At 39.2% G+C, this 14,451-nt stretch overlaps 1 protein-coding gene across 5 annotated transcripts in view; it reads left to right on the top strand.

Moving 5' to 3' along the window:
• Positions 1–14,451, top strand: part of LOC145455544 (serine/threonine-protein kinase B-raf-like) — a 40,127-nt gene that overhangs the window by 22,645 nt on the left and 3,031 nt on the right. For 2 of the 5 annotated variants that reach the window (XM_080333525.1, XM_080333524.1), the window contains 7 exons: positions 1,802–1,826; positions 2,400–2,633; positions 6,628–6,740; positions 8,045–8,244; positions 9,890–10,066; positions 11,496–11,542; positions 13,656–13,783. In XM_080333525.1, the coding sequence (XP_080189651.1) occupies positions 1,802–1,826; positions 2,400–2,633; positions 6,628–6,740; positions 8,045–8,244; positions 9,890–10,066; positions 11,496–11,542; positions 13,656–13,783 (924 nt within the window). Of the gene's footprint in view, positions 1–1,801; positions 1,827–2,399; positions 2,634–5,201; positions 5,223–6,627; positions 6,741–8,044; positions 8,245–9,889; positions 10,067–11,495; positions 11,543–13,655; positions 13,784–14,451 lie in introns of all 5 variants that reach the window. The other 3 variants (XM_080333528.1, XM_080333527.1, XM_080333526.1) reach the window with 2 other exon arrangements.

Genomic DNA, 14,451 nt, shown 5'->3' with positions numbered 1-14,451 from the left:
CATAATAAAATTGTTAGGTTACCTAAAAAATCACCGCACACCAATTTTGGTCCAATTCCAACTTATAGAAGCATTGCTATGTAAGAAAAACGTTTTGGACATATTTAATAACAAATTATAATTAATAAGAAAATTCAAATTTTACTGGCTACTGTATGAAAAATCGATGCACAACAAATTTGGCTCAATTCCAACCCGTGAAAGCGAAGTTGATGCATTTGAAAAAAAAAAATTTACGGTGGCAGATCTACCCATTGTAAATACTAAATCCTATGTTGTCAACTTCACTTCTACGGGTTGGAATTGAGCCTAATTTGTCCATCGTTTTTTCAGACAACCTAACAATTTCATGGGGTAGCCAGTGAAATTTGATAAAATTTAAATATTTATTTTAACCAAGTGAATTCAAATCTTTTTTCTCTCGGAATTCAGCCAAAAATTGGTGTACGTTTTTTTTTTTAGGTACGGTAGCCTAACAGTTTTGTCAAATAGCCAGTCACATTTGATAAAACAAGTATTTTTGCAGAGCCCTAATGGCGTTACATTCCTGAAATCAGTACTTTGATGCAGGATTTTGAATGCGTAGTTGTAGGTATTTTAGGAATAGGACGTAGTATATTTTTGTCCTCGATGTTTTTTCGACATAACCTATACACCGACTCGTGATATGCATACGCATGCATATGCATACCATGAGTTTTGACAATAGGAGGTTGTATTATGCTGGCTGTTGTTATGTGGTTCTATGATTTACTGAGAACTCCAGTTGCGAATAACCGCATTTGCACCTAGGAGATGGTGTTGTCATGTCTATGAAATGACGCAGCAATGGCATTGGGTTTTAATCCCGGTAATTCAGTGTTGACTCATTTCCCGGAAGTCTTTCATAAGCAGCACAGTTCATTGTTACCTCACCTCTTGTTTTCTCCCATTGGAATATCCTCGCCACCAGCTCTGTAAGTCTGTAAATGCCAGAGCTTCCGAGAAATAACTTTGTGTGGTTTTACAAGCTGCGCCTTAGTGTCATTTGAAATAGCTTTTGTTCTTCAAATTTTACTGGGTATTCGATAAAATTGCTACCTCGGCTAAACCACACACTAAATTTGGCTTAATTCCAATAGTGAAGCTATTAGAGTTATGAATATTTTTTTTTCAAATTTTACTAACAACCCAATTAAATTGTTAAGTTGTCTAAAAATACGATGCATTGCAAATTTGACTAGATTCCAATCAGTATAAGCAAAGATATTGTAGTTCAAAATTTTGGATTTGATATAATAGTGTTTACGGTAGGCAGTGCTATAATTGATTGATTGGAATTGAGTCAATTGTGATAAAGGCTATGTCGTTTTTTAAACAACCTAACAATTTTATGGGATAGCCACTCAAATTTGAAAAGAAATATATTTTTATTTAATAAATCTGGAACGTTATCCAATAATAGTAATGCTTCTATAGGGTGTAATTGGGCCACATTCGATGTTCAGCGTAACGTAACAATTTTATCAGGTAGCCACAAAAAATTGTTTCTGAACAGCCCTATTGTGCGTGCAAGTGGTTTCCATTCCCCCGAAATGCCTACTCAATATAGGTTACGGCATCAAAATTCTGCCGTAAACCAGCCGATAGAAAATGCCATAAAATTCCTCACCAGTATTATCTCATGGTCCCAGGTGGTTGCAGTTATCTCTCTGTAACCTACTGGTTGATACGATTTGCTGTAGTACATCGTCTTAATGTTGTTATTCTAATTTTATAACTCCAGCTATGTAGGAATTAATGAAAATTTTCCGTGTTTCAGGATTACGCGGACAGTGGCATTGGGGGTAAGTGTTCAGTATGAACTTATCGTGTAAAAATAATCAAACTGTTATTATAGGGATTGCAACAAATCCTATCTCTTATAATTGTGCATTCATTGTACGCAGCATTTATGAAAACATTTCCTTATATAAATATATGTTTTAATGTAAGTTCCCAAATTTTCACTTCTTGTTGCATTTGCAGACGTAACAATGTAACATGAACAAAGGTCATGATGTAGAGACATTGTATGTCACTCTACTTGTGTACCTAGCCGTCCATTCTTGATAAATACGGGAATATTTTCGGCTGACACTCGTCGGGGGTAATCATCATCAGCAGCTAGTAGAGAATTCAAAGGAACAAAATATGACGTCACAGAAAATTCGAATAATATGTTGATAATTGTCGATTAATGTGGATAGACAATCTTCTTTCCAATTCTCTGCTAGTCGCTGATGATTTTCCTGGGTTCAGACGATCATATTTGTTTTGATTTCAATATGAATATCTTATTCAAATGTAGTTGAAGTTCTTTACCTCAAAGAGACTCTTCAAATAGTGCTTTTCTAACCTAGAGCGTTTCTTATGGGCAGATACTGACACCCTCAAAGGAAGTACCACCAGCTCCAACTCCCACCCGCACAAGACTCACTCCTCGCCAAGGCCCAGTAGATCTGGGCGTAGGCCCATTTATTCCGAATCGGGGCACCGTCTGATGGTGTCCTATAATCAAAATGGTTCCGCCACCCCAACCCCCACCCATCGACCCCGAAAGCAGTCCGCTCCTGTTAATCAATCCCAGCGGACTCGGTCCGACTCGGACGAAGGTTAGAACGTCGTAGAATGAGTCTTGGATGCAAGGATTGTAGAGAAAAAGTAGATTCTGTAATTCGTAGTGGTCGATTCTAAACCGATGGGTTTTGGTGACGCGGTTTTCTCAAAAAACACAAGTTGAGCAAAAATGCTGTGGCCAGTGTTGAGCAACTGAAAATTATCTGCTGTCAAAATTAGATTGCAGACTCATTCCATTATAATTTGGTAAATTTTTTGACATTTGTAATGCGCTCCCTCAGAATTGTCCAAGATTTAAAAAATTGTCTTTAACATTATTTTTTGCTTAAAATAATAGTATTTACGGTGAGTAGCAGAAATCAGCTGTTCACCGTAAATACTATTATAAGCCATGAATTATTCCAAAGACAATTTTTTATTTTGAAGATTTCATGAAGGAATAGATTTCACTTCAAAAATCCAATTCTTTAATAACCATACTGCTTCAAAGTATATTTTGCAATAGTTTTTTTGTGGAAACGGAACACCGCATGGATTTTCAAGTCTGCCCCCACCCCCCAATTTTTTTTCATCGGTCACTTTTTTTCATCGAGTTTCGAGCAAAAAGTTGATTTTTTCCAATTCCTTGGCCCCAGAACTGTGTAATTAGACATTTTAATCGGCTCCCCACCATTCCACCATCGATAAAGCAAAAATTATTGATTTTGAAGATTTTTGCATGCAGCGCTACCTAGTTACAAAAGAATTTTGACTCGCATTATCTTTTGAACCATTGGAAATTTTTCAATTTTTTTAGAATTAAAAGAAGAACAATATTTGTAAATATCGGAAAATTCTGAGGGTATGCATTACAGCCCTTGCTACATTATAATGGAATTAGACTGCAATTATAATCATGTTAAAATTAGAATGACAACGGATAACTGTACAGTTTTATTTCCAAATTTTGATTTGAATTGCTGAAATTGCAAAATCTTTGAAATTGCAGTAAATTTATTTCAGAATTAGTAGCTTAAGAAATGCAACAAAATTCCTGTTCAGTTCATTTCAATTTATTGTCAGCAGAAATGAACTCAACCATCGCATTAACTGGATATTTAATAACTACCGGTTGCTGTAGAAACTAGTTTTGTTTAAAATATTGTTTCTTAATTTTTATCAAATTTATTTTTTTGAATGGGGTCATCGATTTTTCAAAATTTTCAAACGGGTCCATGGTGTAAAACAGGATAGGAACCCCAGCTGTATGAAATTGAAGTATTTTGCATATTCAACCTCAGAACTGGGGCAGCACTGATTTGACTGGCTGTGTTTTTGAGAAATACGCGAGCCGCATCACAAAATCCGTTAGTTTCCGTCTCAGTCTGTGGCTGGTGTGATGAGGTCGCTTCAATTAGCGGCTGCTCATTGTGGCGCTGTTCAGGGTTATGTCACAAGGATCGGTGTATTGCGTTGGAGTCTTGTGCTGGATAATAGGACTGTGCAAATTTGAGTGTTTGAGTTGTTCGATTCTGAATCAGGTATTAGTCTTAGAGTTGAATCTTTCTGTATCGCTCATGATGACGTCATAACAGTATGAGAGATATTGAATGTTCAAGTATGTGCCTTTTTTACCACCACAAAGGATAAGACCCATAAGAATGCCTGTTCTCCATCACATTGAAAAAAAAATTGTATTTTTTTATCATACTCATTTCATTGCATTTTGTGACAATGCTGTGGGATAGAGTTATTTAAAAAAAAAAAACTTTTTTTCAGATTCCGGGGATTCACTGATTACATTGTTAGGTCGCCTAAAAAATTGCTCAATCCCAACTGGTAGATGTGAACGCACAGGAGTTCGAAAATTTTGAATTTATCATAAAAAAAAATTTGAAAAATTTCACTGTGAACCCCATGAAGTTGTTGAGTTGTCTAAAAGAACGATGCTTAACAATTTTTGCCAACTTCGAACCAGTAGAAGTTGAAAGTTTTGGATTTGTAAAAATAGCCTGGATGGTGGGAACTAAAATAACTTCGCTCGTATGGGTTGGAATTCCGTCAAATTTGTTTTGCATCGTTTTAGTAGATAACTCGACAATTTCGTGGGGTTGACCGTAAAATTCGAAATTTTTTCAAAAAATTTTCATAATAAATTCAAAATTTTCAAACTCCCGTGCGGTCACATCTGCCAGTTAAAATCGAGCCAAATTTGGAGTGCATCGCTTTTTTTATACAGCCCGACAATTTAATCAATAGCAACCCTACTGTGATACATGCTGTGATACTATTAATCGAGGTGTAAAGGCTTCTACCGTGGTAAATACTATCGGCACTGGAATTTTTGTTGATAATCTTAGCGGTATGGAGCGCATAATTTTAGTGCTTGAAAGAATCATCGCTCGCGACTCGTTAGTATTAATGCTCGATTCAGAATCGCATACTCACATCATAGTCCCTAGCCCTACTGGATAGTCAATGAATTTTGGCCATGTATGGTCGACTGTATATCTATTCTCTCCTGGACATGTCATCACTAACCAGCCTTTGGAGTCTAACGCTTCGTGTATAATCTGTACTCTACACCCATCGTTTTCTGACTGGAGGCTTCTGATTGTGCGTAGTTATCTGTATGTTGGTGTTTAGTGAGTAGGACTTTGTCGTAGATGTGTTGCTGTAGTGACTTGTGACACAGCTGGTACATCGCACAGATTGGGAGCCTGCACTTTCGACGGTATCACTTTGATTGTCTTGTAATTGCACTGCATGGGTGTAATTGGTCGTCCAACTTGTAATGATTGTGGGTTCAGTGAAGAATCTTGAGGCCTACCGTGGTATTTGTTGTTAGACTGGCAATGCGGTAAATGTCTGTTCTGAGACTGTGTACGGTGGTTCAGTGTACGCTGGGGCTGTTCAAAACAAACTTTTTTTCCTGAATCTTGCCGGCTAGGTGATTAAATCGTTAGATCGCCTTTAAAAACGACGCACATCAAATTTGAATTCATTCCAACCAATAATCGCGGATTTCTTACAGTTTGAAAATTTTGAATTTACTAAAAAATGCAGAAAATTTTATTTCAAAATTTTCTGTCAATCCCATAAAATTGTTGCGTTGTCTTCAAAAACGATGCAAAACAAATTTGACTCAATTCCAACCCGTAGATGCAGAGTTTTTCTTTGATAATTCTGGGATTATCCTTGACCGGTGGTTACTCCAAGAATTATCATCGAAAAGCTCAAATAACTCTGCTTCTACGGGTTGGAATTGAGTCAAATTTGCTTTGCATCGTTTTTGAAGACGGCGCAACAATTTCATGGGGCTGACAGAAAAATCTGAAGAAAAAAAATTTTGCATTTTTTAGTAAATTGAAAATTTTCGAACTGCAAGAAATCTGCGATTATTGGTTGGAATAAATTCAAATTTCCTGTGCGTAGTTTTTTAAGACAGCTTGACGATTTCATCACCTAGCCGGCAAGATTCAGGGAAAGAAGCTTTTTTTTGAACAGCCCTAATGTACGCCTATGTGGGAGGCCCTCTCGACCTCACATTCGGGTAACATATCACGGCGGTGATAGCCATGATTTGCCTATGTTGTGTTGAGATAGAGTTGACAACTAGAAATTTTTCGTATTTTATTATTGCATTTGTTTTCTACAAATTCGAATAGAGGTCATTATCATAAGCACGAGAATAGAAAATGTCTGTTCACGTTTCGCTGTATACAGTTTTCCTGTAGTAATCTCAGGAAAACCCAAAATTTCATTTGAATTCAAGTTAGAATTAGATTACCGGCATTTAGAATGATCTGGACGTCTGAGTCTGTTGTTAGGCCCCTGAGAACCCAGCTTTTTAAATTCCATTACCCATTTAATTGCGTTTGGTAACTTGATTTTATAGGCTCATCACGGTACAATTGTCAATTTCCGATTCGCTCGTATTGTAATTACCTTGATTATACTTCTGTAGCTCAATCGGCGCCAACAAATCGGTCTACAAATTGATGCGTTGCGTATCGTGCATGTTATAAACTGTGATCGTTCTTATCGCAGGAAGGTCAACGATATCCATAACTCCGCCATCACACACGACTCACTCGGCGGGTCCGCTTGGGACTTACAGCACGTCAGGAGTGGAACTACGACCAAGGAACCCGAACACATCAGTGGGTTATTCCGTCGTTTCATATTAGATGTGTACAAGCTAGTGTTGTTGAAAATGGGTGGTAAATGCAATTACAGTAATTTTCCGTGTATAATCCGCAAAATTTTCACGATTTTTTGCCCTAAAATCGCGGGTGCGTATTGTACATGGAAACTACACGCTTGAAAACAATCTCCCTCGATAAAAAACTTGAAATCACACCTTTCTTCATGTTTGTTTCCAATCGCGCATCACTTTCAGCCATCGTGCCCAGTAATTCGTATTATCAGTGTAACGCGCTACCAATTAGCAAAAAGCGTGTCGCCAATTAACGAGAGTCGTCTGCAGAGCACGCATTCTCTTGCTGAGTTGGTTTGCCGTTTGCACCCGATTGAAATTAGGTCATTCATTGATCGGCAATCCACACTGATTCATCGACAGGCCATGTGCGCAAAATATAATCGCTCGCGTAATCAGTCGCACCTGCAACAGGCGTGGTGTGCACGACATAACCGTTGGCCTGAGCAATCGCATCTGACCTCGTGCGCAAGATGTCGCGTCGCCGGCCTCGCAGGCTTTGGCTGCTATCTACTCTCGTACAGAGGCTATACCGTTACTTGTATAATGATTAGCAATCTCATCTGTAATAGGACTCGTGCGCAAGACGTCGTGTCGCTGGCCCGAACTATCGCGTCGCCAGCCTCGCAGGCTTTGGCTGCTCTCTACTATCGTTTAGAGACAATGCCGTTAATTGCATAATGATTGGCGATGGTTATGTCATGATTGTTCGACAGTGACATCGCAAAACAGAACACCATTGTGTACTAAAACACAGCTATTCATGTACTGCGAATGCAGGGTGCGTACTATACATGGGTACCCAGAATTTGCATGCCATTTTAAGGGTGCGTATTATACATGGGGGCGTACTATACTTGGAAAATTACGGTAGGCTACTTGGAATTTTTACTACTGCTTGTGCTTCACAGAGTTGTAATGAGTCGAGTCGCGATTTTTGGTGACTCGACGTGACTCGAGTCATTTTGTGAAACATGAAAAATGACTCTTCTCGACTTCGGGCAGTTTATGTATTGACTCGACTTGTACTTGATAAATCGTCATCTCATTAGAATTAATACTCGATTCAGATTAAAGCAGGGTTGTAATCATTAACCAAGTCGCAAGTCAATTTGAATTCTATAGTTTTGACTCGAGTCAAGTCGAGTCATTTTCAATTCAATTACGTCGAGTCGCCAAAAACTCATGATCCGAGTCATTGCAACCCTGGATTTGAGTACCAATTTGATCCAATATCGGTTTCCGCAGCCCAACCCATTGCGGGACTCCAATGATGATTGGGAGGTACCAGAGGAAGAGATCGAGTGGGGGGACAAGATCGGGTCTGGCTCGTACGGGACGGTGTTTCGGTGCCGGTGGCACGGGGTTGTGGCCGTCAAAAAATTGAACGTCACCAATCCGACGCAATCGCAGCTGGAGGCCTTCAGGAACGAGGTCGCAGTTTTAAAGTAAGGATCATGGTTTTTTTTATATTTTAATTTATTTGTAGTTATTTTTCTTATACTTTTTCCTGTATTTTTTAAATTTTTATTTTTGTATTATTTCATATTTCCATTTATAAATTATATGTGAATTTCAACATACTTTATATCATCGCTGTGGTATCAAAGTACCTTCTATCAATTTTGCTCATTACATATTATTAGAACGTTAACTTTGTGTGAAGTTTTTATTATCTTGGCCAGGGGTGGGCAAACTACGGGCCGCATGCGGCCCTCAACACCGTTCTGTGCGGCACGCGAGAGTCTAAAGAAACTCATTAAAAATTAATGCAGGGACTTGATTAAACTTTTTTTAGTATATTTCACCATAATAATTCTAAGACAGAATGTCAAACGTAGGGGTGCGCCCTCCATGGGGGTCGTGAAAGCATCTGAAAGGGGCGCGATGCTGAGCTCGACTGAATTTTTTGCGCGCTGCGCGCGATATACATACAATTCTAGGGTACCGTATATACTTCCTGTTTCTTTTATGTTCAAGGTACACGCAGTTTAAAATGTTTCATCTGCTAAACATCACAAATCATAAACAAGATTGACATAATTCGGATCACGAGTGTGATTTCAGATTGGCCACTCCAGTTTTAATTATTTCAGTGATGTGCTTATAAAAACGATTCGCGCGTGTCTTACGTAGATTCGTTCTCTGTATGCGTATAATTAGGGTATTTATATTCTATCTACACATAGTAGAAACGTGTTTGAAGCTAACAGGATTATGATGTTGTCAGCATTGTGTGTCCTGGAACTGTACCGAAAGTGGAATCGGTAAATCTACGAACAGATTGCTGCTGGCAGAATTTAAATTTCAATCCTGTTCTAAGAATCAGGACAAGCGACTTTCATCTCTATAGTTTTGACAAATTGGTTATTGAGGTCGACCAGGGCCACATTTTCTCACGCTTGTATGATATCATCAAAGTAATGTTTGATTTGTTTTAAATAAGCATCTACATGTCATCACTATAATAATCAAATACCAATATTGCGTTTTGGTGTATAATCCCAATTTTATATAGTGCGGCACGCGAATGGATTCAGATGTTGAATGCGGCCCGCAAGCTCGAAAGTTTGCCCACCCCTTATCTTGGCCATGGTTTTCTTTGAAACAATTTGATAAACATAGACAGGATATGGCCTAAGAAAAATTCTCAAAAAATGCAGCTCAAAATTTGAAAAATGGTCATCAGGGCTGTTCAAAAGAACTTTGTTTTTTAAATGCTGCTGGCTACTTGATTTGAATTGTCGACGTTAACTAACTGATTCTTCGCAAAGTTGGCTGAATTCCAACCAGTAAAAGCATTGTTATGAGTCAAGATAATTGTGGATTTATGAAAAGAAAATAATTTTACTGTTTACTATTTTGTATCGAGTTCGAGTCTAGTTCAGGTGTTATCAAAGGCCTCGGATTCATAATAAATAATACTCATTTTTCTCACTCTGCACATGTTCATTGAAACAGAAAAAAGACAGTTTCTGGGTCTATTTTTCAATTATCGGTCTTGAAATAACGAGTCATGATAACCCTGCCTCTGACTATTTGTGGATTTTTTACTCGACATTGTGGCTCGGCTAATTTTGCTCGCTCTTACAGGAAGACGCGGCACGTCAATATCCTTCTATTTATGGGCTACACCATAAAGAAGCAGTTGTGTATCGTGACGCAGTGGTGCGAGGGCTCCAGTCTCTACCGGCATCTGCACGTCATCGAAACCAAATTCGAAATGGTCCAACTTGTCGAGACGGCGCGGCAGATTGCTCAAGGAATGGAGTACGTAGATTCGCTTGCTCGATCGCCGCTCATTTTGCCAGTTCGAGTTCAAACAGGGGAGAGGAGGCCAAGACGAGACTTGCAAATTTTTAATAGAACAATTTTGGCGCTTCTTCGATATGCGCCCGAGATTGAAACAGTGCACCCCATGACACCCGAAAATGTTTCCCCATGGACACGAGAAAATTTTATAAACATCAAAATATTTTTTTTGCATTCGAATAGACGGATATTAAGGTTGGGGAATGGAGATGCTAGGCTTCGATGTGGGTTAGAGTCGTCAAAGTTAGGGTCAGGGAATCCCAATATTATGGTTGGGGGAGGGGGTATTAGGGAAGAGGAATGAAGGATATTAGGGTTGGATGTGGGTTAGGGTATCCCAAGATTAGGGTTGGGGTGAGGGACACGATATCCAACCCTAATATGCCACCCTGTCCTGACCATAATATCCCCCAATCCTAATCTTGAGATACCCTAACCCACATCCAACCCTTATATTCCCCCTACCCCAACCCCAACATCCCCTTTTCCCTAACCCTAATATCCCAGCCTCCTCCGACCCTAATGAATTCGGCCCGCGACATAATTTGAGTTTGACACCCCTGTTGCAGAGTGCAATGTTACCAGTCTGATCGTGCATTCACCACTAAAAAGTAATACGCAGAAAATTTTTTATTCAAGTTTATACAATAATTGAGGCGCGGAGGTAAGATGAGACATGGGTATCGGAGGGCTTCTCCATTGAAAGGCTCGTAACATCCAGAATTTACTGTTCAAGGCACGTAATAGATTATTTATTTAGTAGTTTACCAGATGTGACATTACAAGACAGAATAATAACGAAACTCTTATTGTTGCTGGATCCCGTGGATAATTGATTTTCGACGCCATTCAAATTCGTATGTGATGTACAAATTCTTTTTAAAAGCGAATTATTTCATGACTATTATATTTTATTCACAATGTCGCTAGTTGATTCATCATTTGGGATGAATTGGTGTGTTAATGAGCCAAAAATTGCTTGTTGTTTCATCTTGAACACGGCGTGTCTCATCTTACCCTCACCTGGGGGTAAGTTGCGGTATTTGAGCAAGGATTCTTTAGGGCCGGTATGCTGTTAGACATAACTCAAGACATGGTTATAAATAGTGCAGATCACAGGCTTTCCACTGGAACCAAAATTAATCCTCAGAAGGCATTACTCTTTGAGTGGCGTTGAAATACCAGGAAAGTGTCTCATCTTGGCCTCCTGCACCTTATGTATCTTTCATGTGACCACAAATTCAAATCATAACAATTAATATTGGTTTCAAATTCAAGTATTCGAATCTAAGTGCCCATTCCACTATGCCGCACTGGTTTTTCCCTTCCTAGTTAGAGGATGACATAAACGCATTGATGGTAACCTCTGGTTATTTTTGTTTCTCAGCTATTTGCACGCGAAAAACATCATCCACCGAGACATGAAGTCGAACAGTATCCTTTGAAAAAGATTTTACTATTCTACGAAATATGGCGATTCTGATGTGTCTTGATATCGTATTTTAGAGCTAATCGGAGTTATAATGACTCAAGTCGCGATTTTGGTGACTCGACTTGACTCGAGTCATTTTTTGAAATGCTTAAGATGACTCGACGCGAGTCAATTTGTGTACTGACTCGAACCAAGTCGCATGACTCGAGGCTAGGACGGCCAAGACAGAGATTTCATTGTAACTCCGAAGAATAGTAAAGGCACCGCATTATTTGTTTTTCGTCGATCAGTCCTGATACTTGGAAAATAGGGCCAGAAATTGTTGGGACAGGGGAAAATTACGATTTTTGATCGCAAGCTATTTTATGTCGCTCGAGCAAAGTTAAAAAAAGTGGTTGAACCGGATCAAAACCACAACTGAACAGTGGACACAATGACTCGGACTTGACTCAGTAGTGGATTAAAAATGACTCGACCTGGATCGAGTCAAAACTATAAAAGCGAGATTGACTTGTGACTCGGAAGGTTGCGACTTGGTTACAACCCTGCTAATTAGACTAATTAGAACGAAATGCCAGTAATCAGGGTTGTAACCAAGTCACAAGACTCCGAGTCACAAGTCTATCTCACTTTGATACATTTGCCTCGAGTCAAGTCGAGTCATTTCAATTCACCACCGAGTCAAGTCCGAGTTGAAGTCAGCGAGCAGAGGGTCGCGTCCGAGTCATGGAATTATGACTCGAGTCCAAGTCATTGTGTATAGACTGCTCAGTTTCCAGTTAAAGTCTTGAAAAACCCACTTTTTATAACTCTGTTTGGTGATATCGAATGTTTCGCATTTATAATATGCTAATTTTCTTCACTCTAGCAGTTTCTGGTCGCATATTCAGGCATCACAGTACCAACAGACGAAATCCCAATAGTGTGTTGGCTTCGGAATTACAATGAAATGTCGGTCGTGGCTGTCTGAGTCTCGAGTCAATGACTTGGTTCGAGTCATGCGCAATGGCTCGAGTCCAAGTCATGCGCAATGGCTCGAGTCCAAGTCGAGTCAATACGCAGATTGACTCGAGTCGAGTCATTTCTGTATTTTGAAAACATGACTCGAGTCAAGTCGAGTCATCGGAAAATCGTGACTCGAGTCGAGTCATTCCTGTATTTTGAAAACATGTCTCGAGTCAAGTCGAGTCATCAGAAAATCGAGTCATTACAACCCTGCCAGTAATGTAATTTGTGAAATGTTTCTATACTCAAATATTCATTCAAATCCAATTTCCGGATTTTCTGAAAATCGTACGCGAGAACTGTGTAGTGTGAAATGAACCAAACTTCGTGCACAGACATTGTCATGTTTATGACAATGAACTCGGATTTGATATGAACTTGTCTTAATTTTTGTTGTGTTTATTTCGATTTTGAAGTTTTTCGCAAATTCAGTAATTCAAATATCTAATTTGGAAAAAACTCTATAAAATCTATAATTCTAATTCTAATCCTATTTAGAAAGACTGAAAATATTCTAGTTGTCGAACTCTGCCATCATAGTGTCCTATATGGTGTCGACACAGGCAAATCTCACGCCTCAGTGAAATTGTATCACGTCACAATTTCCATTTAGCTACAGGCAATGTGACGGGCATTTTTGACTGGCTTGCCGAGCATTAAATTTGGTGAAACTCTCTCGTTTCGCCAGACAGCATTGTTGCGTCCCAATGCCAATCTCTCGTTTTGCCAGACAGCATTGTTGCGTCTCAATGCCAATCTCCATAACAATGAAAAATTCGAGGCTGATTGTGGGAGTTACAGGGCCACGAGCGGAATAAAATTTATATTTTCGTCATCAGTGCAGACTGTAGAGTCAGCTTTCGATTGATACCCGTTTTACCAAATTTAATGCTCGGCAAGCTGGTCAAAAATGACCGTCAAATTGCCTGTAGCTAAATGGAAATTGTGACGTGATACAATTTCACTGAGGCGTGAGATTTGCCTGTGTCGATACCATATATAGGACACTATGCTGCCATATTATTATTTAACTGCTGCATTGGTTCCGCCATGCGTTTTTGCAAGCTAACTCACAGCGTGGCGCTGTTTTCCTTCATGGACCTCCTCAAGACATTTTCTTATTGGAAGATTTTGCTGTGAAGATTGGTGACTTTGGTCTGGCCACCGTCAAATCGAGGTGGTCGGGCTCGGAACAGCTCATGCAACCGACGGGTTCCATACTGTGGATGGCGCCTGAGGTAGGGCGCACGGCGTTCATTTTATTCTGCGATGTCGTGTCTATGGCTAGGTGGTGTGGAATTGCATTGAATAATGAATTGGGATCAAATTTACAATGCTATATTCAGAGGGAGTCAAGATAGTGTGCTTTGCTGATCGAGCAGTTGTAATGCCATACATTAGGGGTCAATCAAAAATAACTTTTGTTTCAAATTTTACCGGCTAAAAACGCCGCACACAAGATTTGACTCAATTCCAACCTGTGGAAGCTGAGCTATTGGTGTTCAAAGTCTTGGATTTGATAAAAATAGTATTTACAGTTGGAAATTCTTCAAAATTTATTATGCACCTACCCCCCCGTAAATACTAGTATTTGAAGAGCTTCTTGGAGCTACAGAACTTCAATATACAACTGAATAGTATAGTCATGCTGAAATGAACCCGAATATTTTCGGCTGACACTCGTCAGGGGTAAACGTCATCGACTAGTAGAGAATTGAAAGGAACATTGTACATCAACAATCGTATCGCAAAAAATAACGTCACCGGCACGAAATTTCGAATAATAATAATAATTCCAAATCCAAAATTTTGAACGCCAGTAACAGTGATGTCTACTTATCACAAAACTGCTTTCTACTTTGTCAAATCCAAAGTACGAAAAATATGTAGTTTTGCTTCAAATTAT

The sequence above is a fragment of the Botryllus schlosseri genome, chromosome 14 (genome assembly GCF_051294905.1).
Source record: "Botryllus schlosseri isolate E-star chromosome 14, Bs_hap1, whole genome shotgun sequence".
Classification (NCBI taxonomy): domain Eukaryota; kingdom Metazoa; phylum Chordata; class Ascidiacea; order Stolidobranchia; family Styelidae; genus Botryllus; species Botryllus schlosseri.
The sequence above is the reverse complement of the archived record's forward strand: the minus strand, read 5'-3'. Positions and strand labels throughout refer to the sequence as shown.